The sequence below is a fragment of the Excalfactoria chinensis genome, chromosome 2, assembly GCF_039878825.1.
Source record: "Excalfactoria chinensis isolate bCotChi1 chromosome 2, bCotChi1.hap2, whole genome shotgun sequence".
Taxonomy (NCBI): domain Eukaryota; kingdom Metazoa; phylum Chordata; class Aves; order Galliformes; family Phasianidae; genus Excalfactoria; species Excalfactoria chinensis.
Genome location: NC_092826.1, coordinates 92,442,419 through 92,457,730, shown reverse-complemented (window position 1 = coordinate 92,457,730; position 15,312 = coordinate 92,442,419). Strand labels below are relative to the sequence as shown.

General features: G+C 46.1%; 1 protein-coding gene across 3 annotated transcripts in view; it reads left to right on the top strand.

Annotated features, from left to right (window-relative positions):
* The first annotated feature begins 1,498 nt into the window (after positions 1–1,498).
* VOPP1 (VOPP1 WW domain binding protein) overlaps positions 1,499–15,312 on the top strand; it is a 79,637-nt gene continuing 65,823 nt past the window's right edge. The window contains exon 1 of one of the 3 annotated variants that reach the window (XM_072329127.1): positions 1,499–1,919. In XM_072329127.1, the coding sequence (XP_072185228.1) occupies positions 1,869–1,919 (51 nt within the window). In that variant the 5' untranslated portion in view covers positions 1,499–1,868. The remainder of the gene's footprint in view (positions 1,920–15,312) is intronic. The other 2 variants (XM_072329128.1, XM_072329129.1) reach the window with 2 other exon arrangements.

Below are 15,312 nucleotides of genomic sequence, written 5' to 3'. Positions count from 1 at the left end.
GTGTGTATCCTGCCTGCTTCACTGACTGGCTGTACATTGCAGATGGGAAGTGTTCATTAGAGCCTAGACAAACTCTAAGGGGTTCTGCTACAATTTGCAATTCAGCTGAGAAAATGTCTTACACTGGGCTAAGTTCATTTGTACTCTAACTCCACTAAAGCTAATGGGCTTTCCCCAGGGATGAAGATGTTTCTCTGAATTTAGGCAGAAATAGTATCATAGTATCATAGTATTGTGCGAGTTGGAAGGGACCTTAGAGATCATCGAGTCCAACTCCCGGGATTCGAGCCCTCTGTGTAGCAGAGCGGCACTTCTACCCCCTGCTCCACAGGGGGGATTCGAACCCGGGCCCCCTGGTGTTGCAAACGGGAATTCTACCGCTGCGCCACTGGGGGCACAAATGAGAGAAGACATCACTTAAGGGAGCAGAGGTATGGCCAAAATAAAATCCGAAACCATTTATGCCTGGGTCAGGAGATGATTTTTTTTATTTATTTTTTTTTCAGTTTACCTTTTGGCCTAGAAAGAATTCTGTAGTTAGGATATCCATGCCCTTATCTAGGCTGGATAATGTATGCACAGGGAGACATATGCTTCCAGACTGTGTGGCTTTCTCTTCCTCCTTCCTGTTACCTTTATCTCACTCTTAACTAATCTTCTCATGGGGGAGAAACAAAAAAACAAAAACAAAAAATACCTCCTCCAGTAATACTGTTGGTGAATGTCTGTTATTCAGATGGAAACAGGAGGTTCCCCTTCATACCCTTTCATGTCCTCCCAAGGGTTATGCTAGTTCTTCTGCAACACTGATACCTGGTCTCACTTGAATGTGAAGAACTGCTGTTTGTCCCTGAAGAGGTGCCAGGACTAGCTGTGATAAGAGTGGGAATGGGCTTGGGAAAGGAGCCACCAAGCATTTCAACAAGACGGCAGTGAAAGAAACATCCATGACATAACTACACTGGCCGTGCATTATGGGGCTCAAGGCAGTTCCTGAGACCTTCTTGAGAAGGTGGCCAGGGCTGCTGGTAACTAATCTAGTATATGAAATGAAACAATGGGGACACAGCCTCTCTGACAGGCCAAAGGCACACTCAACGCAGGCACAAAGCCTACCCACGTGGCTCCTGCTCCCTACCTGTAAGGAGGCACAGTCCTCTTCCTCCTCCTCTTCCTCAGGGCCTCCCTATGCTGCTGTGCACTCTTGGCCTTCCATGACACAAATTCTGGAAGCTGTCTTCCCCTGGTCCAGCCAGTCCATACTGCACCAGTCATATATCATGGCAGCGACCACAGCCCCCACCCTTGGTCGCTAACACGCAGGACACAACGTCCACCTCTGCGGGGGCTGATCTCCTCTGAGAAGGGGGTCGCTATTAAGTGCTCCACAGATTCCAACACCATAACGCTGCAGCCCATCAGCCCCACTCAGAGCTATGATCGAGCGCAGCCGGACAACGGGGCGGTGCTGCAACGGGCACCGCCCCTCCCCGCCCTCAGCCGCCGCGGCGACGCTGGCCGTCTTTGTACCGCTGGCCGGACACCACGCTGCCTGCCGCTTCCCTGCCCGCCAGCCTCCGGTAGCGGCCGCGAGCCGCCTCTGATCGGAGAGGCGGGTCAGCCCGCCCCTGCCCGTTCCGTTGAGGGGCTTCCCCGCTTCCTGCCCGTCGCGGACTGCTTGCCGGCCCTACCCCGAGCTGTCTGTCAGCCCGCCCGGCTTGCTGTCCTTTCGCGCGATCTCCGCGTTCCCGAGTCGCCGACTGTGTCTTCCCCCTCGTGCAGCCCTAGCCCTCCCCGGGCGCCGGGCATGGCGCTGTTGACAGCGCTCGTACGCGTCTGAGGCGGCGGGGGCGGCGAGGACGAGGGAGATGAGGCGCCTGCAGCCCGGGGCCGCGCTGCTGCTGTCACTGCTATGGGAGGTGAGGCTCCGAGACCCCGAGACCGGGAGCGCGGTGCGGCGGGCAAGAAGGAGGCATGGTGCGCCTGCCCGCGGCGCGAGGCTAGAGGCCGAGGCGGGAGGCTCCGGCGGCTCTCGAAGAGCCCGCTGGGGAAGGGAGACTCTGGGCGTGACCTGAAGGCTCTGGTCCCACGGAGATGAGTGGGCCGCTGGCGCCCGCCGGGAAAGTGCGGGTTCGGGTACGGAGCTGCACTGTAGCTGACGGTGCCAGCATTGAGGTCTTAGGCTCTTTTTGTAAATCGTTACGTGACGGTTTGTGGGGAGCTGGATGAGACTCGGTTGGGGACCTGCCGGCACGGCGCGAGGTGCTGAGCGTTGTCTCTTAGTGAACGTGGCTGCCCTGCGAGCAGAGCGCAGTACAACAGAGCGCACTCGTGTACGCCTCGGGAAGGCGGGGACGAAGGTGCTTCCTCAGTCGTGAAGTGTCCGGTGGTGGGCAGGCCGGAGCGCCGGCTGCATCGTTAATGCTTCCAGAAACGGATGTAATTCATGAAGATTGTGTCTACTTTATGTTTATTCTGCCTACACAGAGGAAGGATTTCTGATATGTCACCCATAACCATCACGCTAGGCTCAAAGTCACCGTTTCGTGTAAATAAATGTAACGGGGCTGCGTCTCATTACCTCGTCCGTAAGCCCGGCGCTCCAGGACCTCGTCGTAGCTCTTCCCAAAGCGCAGTCCGTGAGGTGTCGGTGAGGCGGGTGCGGGCGGTCCCGGTGCTGTGCTCGCTGCTTCGGGTGCATGCGGTGTGGTGTCCGCTCTGCTGAACGAGGCCACTGCCTGGCCCGCCTGCCTCACGGCCGTCGGCGCCGGTCCTCTTTGCAGGGATCCTGATTGCTCTTACTCGAGTTTCTAATGCTCACTTTAATGGAATAATTTGTGTATTTTTGTTGTTGTTGTTTGTTTTCTTCTTTTAATCTAGAATGTTTCTTTTGCCATTTGAATTTGTAGATTAGTATTATTTATTTATTTTTGGAAGCTTAAAGTAGGCTTTTAGATGAGATGTAAGTAAGAAGTTACAACTTAAAACAGTGGAAGTTGTACTTTACAGGACAAGAAGACCCAGAAACCGAGCATTGTGAGTTCAGATAACTGATCAGAGACATCGAGCGGTTTGGTTTCCAAGGGTGTCTGGCATTCTGCACTCACTTCCACACTGACTATTAACTGAAATTGCTTTTTTTTTTTTTTTTTTTAATACATTTGTAGCTTCTTAGTATTTAACACAGCATGAGCTGAGGAGCATGCTTTTAAATGAACATTTTGCAAAAGGCTTTCACTGTTTTACAGGTAATAGGGAAAGAAGACACATAGCCATTGAGAGCAGTTTGCACTAATTTACTGGTAGTTGAAGTTTTCCATAATTAAGGGACTTGAAATGCTTGTAAGGTGTGGATGAACTTTCTGTCCTCATGTTTGCTGAACGAGGAGTTCCCCTTAGATCAAACTGAAGAAGTTCACTCTCTTCGCTAGTATATGTTCACTGATGAAGACACATGCAGGCTCAGATATGTGAAGCACTTCCCTATGACTTCCGGGCTGAGCTTGGTCATTAAGTAGCTATGCTGTACTGCTCTGAGGGTATCATGTCTTGAATGCTGTGAAAGAAGGAAAGACAGGTTGGGGAACTGTACAGTAAAACAATTATACAGTCAGTAAGTGAATGTTTTGTATGAAAGATTATCATGATAGAAAGATAATCTGTGACAAATGAAAAATGCTCACCAATGCTGAAGGTTTGCAGTAAACTCCACAAAGGAGCTATCTGCAGAGAAAGAGATCCTGCCTCAGTGGTAGTCAGCCCTTAAATGAAATCTGGGAGAGGTGGAGCCAAGCTCCATCCCTTCCAGTACCACAGCTGAATTACCTTCACCTGTGCTCCCACAGCTGACTTATTGCTTGCCTCAGGTGGTTAATCAGAGGTTCAGGCTGTGTTCAGCAGTTCCCCATACACTCCATGCCTTCACAGCGTGAAACAGTGTTTAGGTGAGCTTTCCCCTATTGCAGAGATCTGGCACATTGTGGCACTTATACAGTTTCCCATCATGATGTATGTTGACACAATTTGAGTGATGACTGGTGAAGGTTCATGTTCTTCCATGGGGCAACACTTGATTGGCGCCCGGTGGCGCACGGTGTTAGAACCGCCGCTTGCAACACCAGAGGGCCCGGGTTCGAATCCCCCCTGTGGCGCAAGGGGTAAAACTGCTGCTCTGCTACACTAGAGGGCTCGAATCCCGGGAGTTGGACTTGATGATCTCTAAGGTCCCTTCCAACTCGCACGATACTATGATACTATGATTGGTGTTACTGGAGGCATGTAATCCTGAGGTGCATGTCCATCTGTGTTTCGTCAGTCCCATGTGGATCATCACTGGGTATTGCATATGATGTGGCAGCAACACTGGAATGCTTTAAGGATATTTTGTTCCTTCCAGTGGTCCTGGAGGCTCAAAGACAGGGAGAGTAATACAGATGTTTCAAAGGTAAAAGGAGGGGAAGGTCTGCCCACTAGGGCAAGACACAGGCTGTATTTCTATCCTGGGTCAACACTTCAGCTTGTACCAGGGCATGCCCTAGCCACCTATACCACATCCTTTGGCCAGGTATCTGCAGCTGCATAACTATATAGAATCATAGAATTACCCAGGTTGGAAAAGACCTTGAAGATCATCAAGTCCAACTGCAGCCTAACCAGTACCCCATCTCTAAAAAAACCTCTGCTAAATCATATCCCTGAGTACCACATCCAGATGGCTCTTAAACACATCCAGGGATGGCGATTCAACCACCTCCCTGGGGAGCCCATTCCAGTATCTAACTACCCTTTCTGTAAAGAAGTTCTTCCTAATATCCAACCTGAACTTGCCCTGGCGCAACTTGAGGCCATTTCCCCTCGTCCTGTCACTTGTCACTAGTGAGAAGAGACCTGCCCCACTCTCGCTGTAAGAACCTTTCAGGAACTGGAAGAGCGCGATAAGGTCTCCCCTCAGCCTCCTTTTCCCCAGACTAAACAGCCCCAGCTTCCTTAGCCTCTCCTCGCAGGGCTGATTCTCCAAGCCCTTCACGAGCCTTGTTGCCCTTCTCTGGACCTGCTCCAGTACTTCCATATCTTTCTTGTGCTGAGGTGCCCAAAACTGGACACAATACTCGAGGTGAGGCCTCACCAATGCCGAGTACAGGGGCAGGATGACTTCCTTAGTCCTGCTCACCACACCATTCTTGATAGACGCCAGGATGCCGTTGGCCTTCTTGGCCACCCGGGCACACTGTCGGCTCATGTTCAGCCGTGCATCAATCAGTACCCCCAGGTCCATTTCCTCCACACAGTCCTCCAGCCACTCCGCCCCAAGCCTATAGCGCTGCCTGGGGTTGTTGTGGCCGAAGTGGAGGACTCGGCATTTGGTCTTGTTGAACCTCATCCCATTGGCTTCAGCCCAGCTCTCCAGCCTGTCTAGATCCCTCTGTAGGGCCTCGCTACCCCCAGGCAGATCCACACTCCCAGCCAAGTTAGTGTCATCTGCGAACTTACTGAGGGTGCACTCAATGCCCTCATCGAGGTCATCAATAAAGATAATGAAGAGGACAGGCCCCAGCACCGACCCCTGGGGAACACCACTCATGACCAGTCGCCAGCTGGATTTAACTCCATTTACCACCACTCTCTGAACTCGGCCCTCCAGCCAGCTCCTTACCCAGCTGAGAGTGTACCCATCCAAGCCGTGGGCTGCCATATCCACCAAAGGAGGCTTTTTGAACTGCCGTAGGAACGTGATGGGGGTCTTTTTAGCAATAAAGATTGGAGTGTTGACCACAAGATCCATAGGCCATGTACCTATCACCAGAGGGACTACCGAACCTCCCACCTCCAACAATCTCCCCCAGGGTTCAAGTAGGCCACACCACTTAGGTCCTACTTGCACCTTCCAAGGCCGTTTTATTCTATGGGTTTCTGGATCTAAATTTTCAGGGGCAGGGTGATTTTCATTACCAATCTGGGGTCTTACCTGATTATCAGTGCCTGTAATTTGGATCCTAAGCAGGGAGACCCATGTTGTCTGTAGCATTTTCAGGGCACTAGATCTGCCGTCTCGAAGTTTTTCATTCAGGTCCCATAGAATTTCATAGAGTCTCTTTGTCTACCCCTGCAGGGACTGGGAGTCTGTCTTCAGGACAGCCTTGAAAATACCATTGTAACCTTCAATCAGATCTGCCCATTGGATTTTAATCACAGGTGGAATCACTGTTCAATGTTGTTTTCTTCTGCCCAGTGCTGTATCACTGCATCAGTAAAATGGGTCCCTTGGTCGCTTTTGATAATTTCAGGGATCCCGTAGACAAACATCAGTTTAGTAAGTGCCTTGATGGTATATGCCTGAATTGCTTTTGGCACCGGATAGGCCTGCAGTAGCCCACTTAGAGTAACAACGCAGGTCAAGGCATATCTCGCCCCCTCAGACCAAGGGAGGGGCCTGATGTAATCAACCTGCCATCTCTGGAGAGGATTGTGTCCTCTAGCAATGTGGGCCATTGTTTCAGGCAGTGATCTCGGTCTCATCTTAGAGCAAGCATCTCAGTCTCAGCATGCCTGGGCGATGTCAGGTAGTTGTACGGGCAGCCCCCATGCTTTAGCAGTTGCCTACATTATCTTTTGTCCAGCATGCCATAGTTTCTGGTGTAACCAACAGGCAGTGTTCTCAGACTGTGAATTCTCAATCCATTGAACTCAGGCCAGTGTGTCAGCTTCATCATTTCTCAGTGACTGTAGGGGTCAGTGACCAGAGACATGGTAGACATGTGCATTCCTGTGTTTAACTGTATTCTGTGTGTCTAACCTCATGTCTTTACCCCAGATTGGTCAGGCATGGATAGTCCCATTCCTGGGTGGTCCACTGTGCAATCCAAAGAGTAAACCCCCAGTACACAGCCCAGCTATCTGTGCAGATGTTCAGGATAACATCACAGGATATCCTTGGTTATCACCATCCACACAGCTCACAATTCTGCCCATTGGCTGCTCTGATCATCTCCCTCATCAAACCAGATTGTCTCAGTGGAGGGGTGATTTGCTATCCCTCTCCACTTGCGTGGGTTGCCCTGGCTGGATCCATCCGTGTACGAGGCATCTTCAGGAACGGGATATTTTCTTTCCTGAATGGGACTCTTCTCTGGTAGAGTGACAAATGTTTCTTTTGGTGCATCACTATGGTACATCACTGGGCCTTGGATCTTCTGTAATTCTTCTTTCAGTGGTGATGAAGACAGACTACTCCTCTGGCTGAGACAGGCAACCCATTGTGCCACTGTTTGTGCTTGGGGCACCCCCATCTTAGGAAGGTGGGTCAGATTTTTTACCCACCCCTGAATCAGCACAGTGGTTTTAACTAAAATTTCAGCCATTTGGGTTCTTGGCTCTACTGCTTGCAATACCAAATAGGCAGCCAGTAACTGTTTTTCAATCACACTATATTTTTATTCTGCTCCATGCCAAACCTGAGACCAATAGGGGTCTGAACAGAACTCTGGCAATGCCACAGGTCCCAGCCAAAGCCATTCTGAGTAACATGACCATCCAATTCAACTGGGAGGGTAGGATCAAATATACCCAGTGCCTGGGCTTGTTTAACTGCCAGTTTCACCTGTTGGAAAGCGCCCTGTCCTGCTTTCCCCCAATCCCATAGCTGTCCCTTCTTTGTAAGTTTGTACAGCAGCCTCAGCAGCTGAGCTAACTGAGGTATGAAGGAGTACCAGTACCCCAGTACACCTAAAAATTCCTGCAGCTGCTTTGGTGTCATAGGGACTGGAAATGCTTGAACCTTATCTATTACAGCACTAGGTAGTACTATGGTTTTCCCTGACCAAACTACCTCCAAGAATTTCACAGATAAGCCCAGACCTTACACCTTCTGAGGATTTATAGCCCATCCGCTTTCTTGCAGATAGGTGGTTAACAAATCTGCTGCTTGTCCCACTGCCTCTAATGAATCAGATGTTAACAGGAGATCATCAGTATAGTGATATAAGTTGACATTATTGGGTTTTCCCCATTTAGCCAGGTCATGCGCCTCTAGATTGTGACAGTATGTCAGCAAATGTATGTACCCTTGTGGCAGGACCTGAAAGGTCCACTGCTTGCCTTTCCATGTGAATGCAAACTGGTCTTGCGATTATTCAGCAATCCAAACATTGATGAATGCATTTGCCAAATGTAAAACACAATGGTATATTTTAATCTCTCTACTTATTGTGTCCATTAGGGAGGAAATATTAGGCATGGGCACATGAATAGGTGTGTGACCTTGTTTAATTCTGTTATCTGCCATTATTCTCCATGCTCCACCTGACTTCTGCACTGGCCATATGGGAGAATTATACAGGATATTTGCAGGTCTTATAATACCTACTTTTTCCAATTCCTGCACCATTCTCGGTATTTCATCTTGCCCACCTGGGAGTCTGTACTTACATTAGTAAGTATACATGAGTATACTTACATTAGTAATCCAGCACAGTTTTGGCAGACAAATAGGCACATGTTTCACATGGCCTCTCAATATTTCCTGCGCTGCCTGGACAGTAATGCACCTTTGTCAGAGCCTGAGCTCACACACAGTCGTCTGGAGAGATAGACCCCATAGGAGATCTATGCCCAGAATATATTCTTGCACTGGAGCAATAGATACCTTATACTCCTGGGGTGGGAGATGCCCAACCTCCAATTTCAACCAGGTTTGGGTGACTGAAATGGTCTGTCCTCCAATCATCACTCCATCACCATTAAACCTAGCTGGATCTACATAAATTATCAATGTTTCTGCCCCTGTGTTGACTAGGGACATAACCCTCTGGACATTTTTCCAGGACCGGAATATTGTTAATTCCACATAGGGCCTCTGGTCCCATCTGGAGCCCCTACGGGGACTGATATCCCTTGTCACAACATCAACTGGGCTAAGGCCAAATCTCTTGTTTCCAGTGGCTCAGGCATTATGGCCTGAGACACCTGAGGTGGCTGCTTCTTTTTGTTGGGAACAGTGAAGTCCTCTAAATTCCACATTGTTGTTGGCCTTCTTTCTATAACTTGTACCCTTTGTTTCTTAGAGTAATGTTGGAATTTTTGAGGACATGGTTGGGCTGTTGATCAATATTCGCAAGTAGAACACCAGCCCTAATAAAATAATTGAACATCTGCTTTTGGGATACCCTCATGGATCCTGATTGAGGAGCTCATGGAGCTGGCCTTTTGGTTTTAATTACTGGCAGTACTTCAGCTTCTTCTAATGTTCGAATATTACATTTAGTCCACAGACACTGTTTCTTCTAGGTCAGCTACTAATTGAGCCACCTGCTGGACCACCACCTCTGATGCTACTAGAGGGTTTAATATTGAAACCAGAGTGCCATACATGTGGGAAGGGGCCTGCTGTAACATCAGGTCCCTCACTCCCGCCAAGAATTTGACCATATCAGGGCTATCAAAGGTGTCTTCATAGATAGCCTCCCTCATACCCAGTTCCCGGATGTAATTTTGAAGGTCCTCCTCGGAGGACCACAACCCTGCATGTAATTTTATGTCTGCTTTGTTCGGCCAAACCATACAGCATGCTGCCATTAACCAATCTAAAATAGAATGGTTTTCATCCGGAAACCAGGTACCAGCATATAATCTTTGCCTAAGGGCAGGGTGAACAGTTTCAGTAGCTAACTTAGATGTTTCAGGTCCACTAACTGTAATGCTTTCTGCCTGCAAATCCCATAAGCGCAATAGCCATGTCAGTGTACTCTCTCTAGGTTTCTGTCAAAACTGCTGTACCAGATCCATTAATTCTGTTGCTGTGTATGGTCAGACAGTGACATGAAAATGTGTTTGGGCAGGGGGTCATTGATTAGGAGGCTTCCTTTCTGGTCTACTTTTTTTTTTTTTTTTTTGTCCCAGTTATAATAGGACAGAGTTCCAAGGAATCTGTTCTTGTGGCTCTTTAAATCAGCCTTAGCGATTTTATTTTCTTGTTCAACCAGGTTCATTGTTTCAGAGATATAGTTGCTATCCATTGAAATATTACAGACATGGACCATTGGGGAATGTAAGGGTAGTCATTTCCCTGTTAATATATTAAGATCTTGTTCTGATTTTTCAATATGGTCTTTTGATAATTGATTTTTATTTTCCAATGCATCAGCTCTGATTTCTACCTGATTTAAGGCATTTAATGGCAGCTATGCCACTATAGAGACAGCTAACTGCCATTCTTCTATAATCAAACTACCCTTATTTAATGTTAGAAAATATTTAGTCATGCAAAATAGGGAAACATTCCCAATAACCTGCAGGGGACCCCACTTTCCAACTATAGTGTCCAGCTGATAATAGGAAGAACCCATAAATTCTGGGATCTGCCCAGGAATCATTTTATCTAAGGAGTGATGTTTTCCTCCCTGACTCATTTATAAATAATCCACAAAAAATACATCATGTCTGCTTGGCTCACCAAGTGTAGTTATAGAATTATATAGCCAATAGGTAAGCAGGGGGTAAACAGATGTTTTGTATGAAAGACCATCATGATAGAAAGATAAGCTATGATAAATGAAAAACACTCACCAATGCTGAAGATTCACAGTAAACTCCACAAAGAAACAATCTCTAGAAAAAAAGATCATTCTTTACTGGTAGTCAGCCCTTAAATGAGATTTGGGAGAGGTGGAGCCAAGCTCCACTCTTTCTGGTACCACAGCTGAATTACCTTCACCTGTGGTCCCGCAGCTGATTGCTTGCCTCAGGTGGTTAATCAGAGGTTCAGGCTGTGTTCAACAGTTTCCCATACAGGAGCGTGCATCAGCTGGTGAGTAATTGTACTGAGACAGTCGTTATTGGATCAGGATTTACACATGAGGAATTCCTTGCTCCTTATCCTTTGTCGAGAAGAGCTTGCAGTGTACTAATTACAGAACCACTTGGAGGACTGCATTGATAGTAAAGAGTGATAAATTCAGCGTTTTGACAGGAGTTTTCTACCTTTGTCTTTTATAGTCCTTTTTTTCTTTCCAGTCCCACAGTGAAAGATATACTTAAATTCTTTACCCAGATATTGATGCTGAGAAGATATGCTGTTGGGAGAGAGAAGTCTTAGATGTCATAAGCTTTGCACACAGTTAAGTTGCTGACTTACTGAACATGGAAGCTGAATCAAGGAACTTTTAAGATGGATTACTTGATAGGTAATTTTGGTTCTTGCTGGAGAAAATGAATGCTGCTAAATATTCATTCGTCTTCCTTTTTCTAACTGTTTCAGCTGCCTGGAGGTAGCAGCATGTTATTAACCAGAGTTATCCCTTTTTCCCCCTTTTTCATCAGGAGCCTGCAGTTCCAATAGACACGTAGTGCATTCAGTATTTACCAGGAAAAGTGTTCAGCTGGTAGTCCTGCTCCGTGGTGCAGCTCATGGTTGCCCTGGAAGGACTGCATTTGTCTCAGTTCTGTATGAGTTTAGGGCTCTCAGCTCATAGGAATGACTTGAGGAGTGCCTTAATGTATGTCAGTTTGACAGTCTGAGCTTTATAACAAGATTTTCTGCTTTTATTTCTTCAGACATCTCAAGGCTTGTTCATGTTTGGCTTTAATGGGTGGCATTGCCTTTGGGACAGGAGAAAAAATAAAGCTAAACAAGCCTCTGCCTGTATGATTCAGTGAGCTTGTTATCAGCCTGCATGTGTGCACCACAGTATTTCCTGCTGAGTTGCTCCTCAGGATGGTGCCTTTTTCTTTTCTGCAGCTTCTGATGCGCTGGGCTGTGAGTGGGCATCTGATGCTGAACTCATGGATGGAAGTGCAGAACTGAGGTGCTCAAGTCACAGCCTTCATCAGGACACTGCAAGTAGCATGGTGGTAATCAAGGAGAGGGAGGTAGTTGTGTCAAGGACAGCCCTGCTGGTGGCTTGCTGGATAGCTTTGCTTGACAAAGCTGTCATGCATCTTTAAGTGCATAAGCTTCCGGATGGCCTTTATGTTATGTCCAAAATGGCCTAGGAACTGGAAAGAGCCTGAACGTTTTTGTATTAAGTCAGTTTTTATTTTCAGTTAAGTTTTTTAGTGCTCTATTTGAAGAAATACATGTGGAAGCTGTTGTAAATGGTATGAAATATCTGGTGAAAATGTTTAAATGTGTCAGTACAACATTTAGATGACTACTTCTGGAGATACTGGAAGTGGGATCTTGGTATGCAGTTTCTCCTTACTAGAAATTAATGTGAACAGCAAAATGTTTTAACTTTAAATAAAATTCAAACACTTCTGACAGTCTGTCATGCAAGATTTATTTAAATAAAAGCAAAGTTGGCTAGTTTCTTCCCAACTGGGTAACTGCTGTGTGAAGCTCTTTATTATTTTTGTAAATGGAGTTCAATAGGGCAGATTCTAGCTAGAATCTCTGCCCACCGGAGTGGAAACAAGTACAGTAAATGACTAAGAACGCAAATCTTAAAGGAAAAGAGCAAAAAAGAGCAAGCATTGCTAGGGCTCAAGAAGTTGTGAGCATCCTTTCACAGCAGCACTCCCAGGTTCTGATAGTATTTTATTAGCTGACGGTTGGTATTTTCCTTTATGTACATGTTATAGGAATATGCGTGCATACCAAGGTTATCTCTGTGATGTTCCTCTCTATGAATGCCCCTGATATTGTCCAGTTGATGGAGTGCTGAAGTTTTAGATACTGTGGGCTTTGCATCAGCGAGTGGTGAGAAGAAAAAATCCCATCCTTTGCCTGTAATGGCAAAGGGCTGAACCAGAATACCGACAAAGGAGGGTGTGTCCACTTGCTCTCTGCTTCTTATTAGTTTTTGTTGCAGAGGGGCTTATCAATCTTAGGAAACTTTTTTCCTTTTTCTGACTGTCTTGCTCCCCATTGGAAAGGAGCTTTGCTGAGTGGAGGCAGGAAATAATTTACATAGGATTTGTCGTTCCTTGATCCAGCTGGTGCTGGCAGGCCTTCCCAGTCTTTTTACAGCAGTGAGCTGGGCTGTGACTTCCAGGCAGGAGAACTGAGCCTGCATGGGTTTCTTACTTCTCTCCTACTGATGAGGATTCATGCTCATTGCAGAAAGGGAAAGGCAGCTTAATGCTGTTTGCATTCTACAGGGGAAGACGCAAAAAATTGTGCAGTGGGTTCTTTGGTGTTTTGCATTCCCCACCCCCCCCCCCCCATGAGGAAAAGCATATATAAAATCTGTTGACTTTTTTTTTTTTTTTTTTTTTTTTTTTTTCCCCAATCGTCAGAAATGCTCAGCACCTTCTGCCATGCTTTTTCTCTAAAAAAAACACCCTCTGACACTCTTGATCTCAGTACTCCCACTTAGCTAGCTAAGGTGTCTGTAAGGATGTGTTTGACTTGGTCAAAGTATGCCTGTAGACTTCATCTGCTCTTTTGGGATTTAGCTAAAATGAATTGGGGGTGGGGGGTGGAGAGGAAAAAGAACTTTTGCTTTGATTTAATGCAAAATTATTTTAGTTTTACTCCAATAGGAAGAGGGTTAGGAAAAATATGCCCATATACAAGTTTGCCCTGCTCAATTGCGTAGGCTGAGTCTATGAACAGGAACACAGTAATGCTTGAGCTTATACTACTGCATAAAAAAAAAAAAATCTGATTTCTTGCTAAAACAAGGCGCACTTCTAATCTGTTGTGATTTAAAGTAAAATCCATTTAAATAAAACATACAGAAAACCTCCATGCAGTCATCCTCATTTTTGAAAATGTGTCATTGTTTTGCATCCTTAAGTATACCTCTTATCACAGTTTTTATGTTTTGCTGAAATCTTTGTTGTTGGAATCCCTTTATTATGGTAAAAAAAAACAACAAAACTTCATTCTGAGTAGAAAGAGGCAAAACCTTTCTGAAGCAATCTTTTTTTCTTTGCTTGAGTAGTGCCTATTGGGCAAAAAATACTTGCTTTGTCAAAAGGCTGGGAGCATAATCCAGAATTGGGGGATGTTAATAGAGCCCTGTAAAGCAAGAGAAAAGATAAGGTCTCAAACAGTGGATATTATCACTTTCCTGACTTCTGTAAAGTACTACAAAAGAAATACCAATGTGGGTATTTTTATTTTTTATGAGAACGATGTGTCTTGACAACTTTCTTGCATATTAAGTGGAAAAGTTTGCACTCTGAAGTTAAAAATGTCTTTCTCAAGTGTGTCTTCAACTCTGTGCTAAATGCGTGTTAACTAAACCCATGTTTTAAATAACTTGATGAATTTTTTTTCCCCCTCTTTCTCTGTGACTCAGCTGTTGCTTTGACAGATTTTTGGGAAGAAAGAGAAGTGGGGAAAACGTGCTTTTTCTGTATTTGATGTAATGCTGAGTGCTTAACCCCTGTGCTAGCTGCCTATTCCTTCAGGTCTCTTAATTGTGCAACTGCAGACAAACTGGATTGGCCCACATCAGCAGTGGGAAACAACCACCAGGAAAAAACTGAGAGAAAAAAAGCAAAGGAATGAGTTTCCTTTGCTTCTAGAGAGGCTGGTACAGCAGTAGCATCACCAATCTTGCTGCAAGAGGGAGGAGGAAATACATGGCTGGGAGCAGGGCTGTCCATTTTGGTAGTATGCTTATTTCTGTATGTTAGAAATCACCTTTGGTCAGAGTTACCTGCATAATGATCTGTAAGGAGCAGAAAGCTCTTCTACATGCACAGCTAAAAGGGAGAACTAGCAGAGTCTGTTTTTTATTTTCCAATGAAAAATGCTATTAGTTGAGACAGACTTTTCTAGAAGCTATTCTGTTGCTTTCCCACGTTACTTGCCAAGTGTCTGTTGGAGCAGAAACACTCAACCCAGAGCTTTCTTTTTCTGAGGGGCAGGCAAGGGGTTGTGGCTGTGGAGCATTTTCCCAGAGGGTCCATCAGCACAGCCAGGGCTGTACATCCTGAGTCCAGCTGGCGGGTGCTGGCTTACCCAGCCTTCCTTCAGTGTTCCTCTTCTACCTTAGCTGGCAGTTGTACTGAGGGTGAATCCTTCCTTCTCAGATCTTGCACTGGTGGAGTTAGAGATCACGATCACGCTATCCATGCATGCGGATCGTATCTGCACAAGTCTTATGTTCAAGTACACTAGGTTAAAGCAAGCACATTTAATCATACCTTTGTGTCTCTCTACTGAAGTATATTTCCTATCTGTTTGCATCATTATTCAGAGGAGGAAGAGTCAGAGAACTCTGAAATGAAATTACTGTGTGGAAGGGTAGACCAAAGATCATGTGCAACATGTGTTTCAACACTCTGCCCTACCAAAGGCCTTCCACCTTCCATCTAGGAGTAGGTTGCTCCAGAAGTAATACTTTGTATTTATTTGCATGGAAA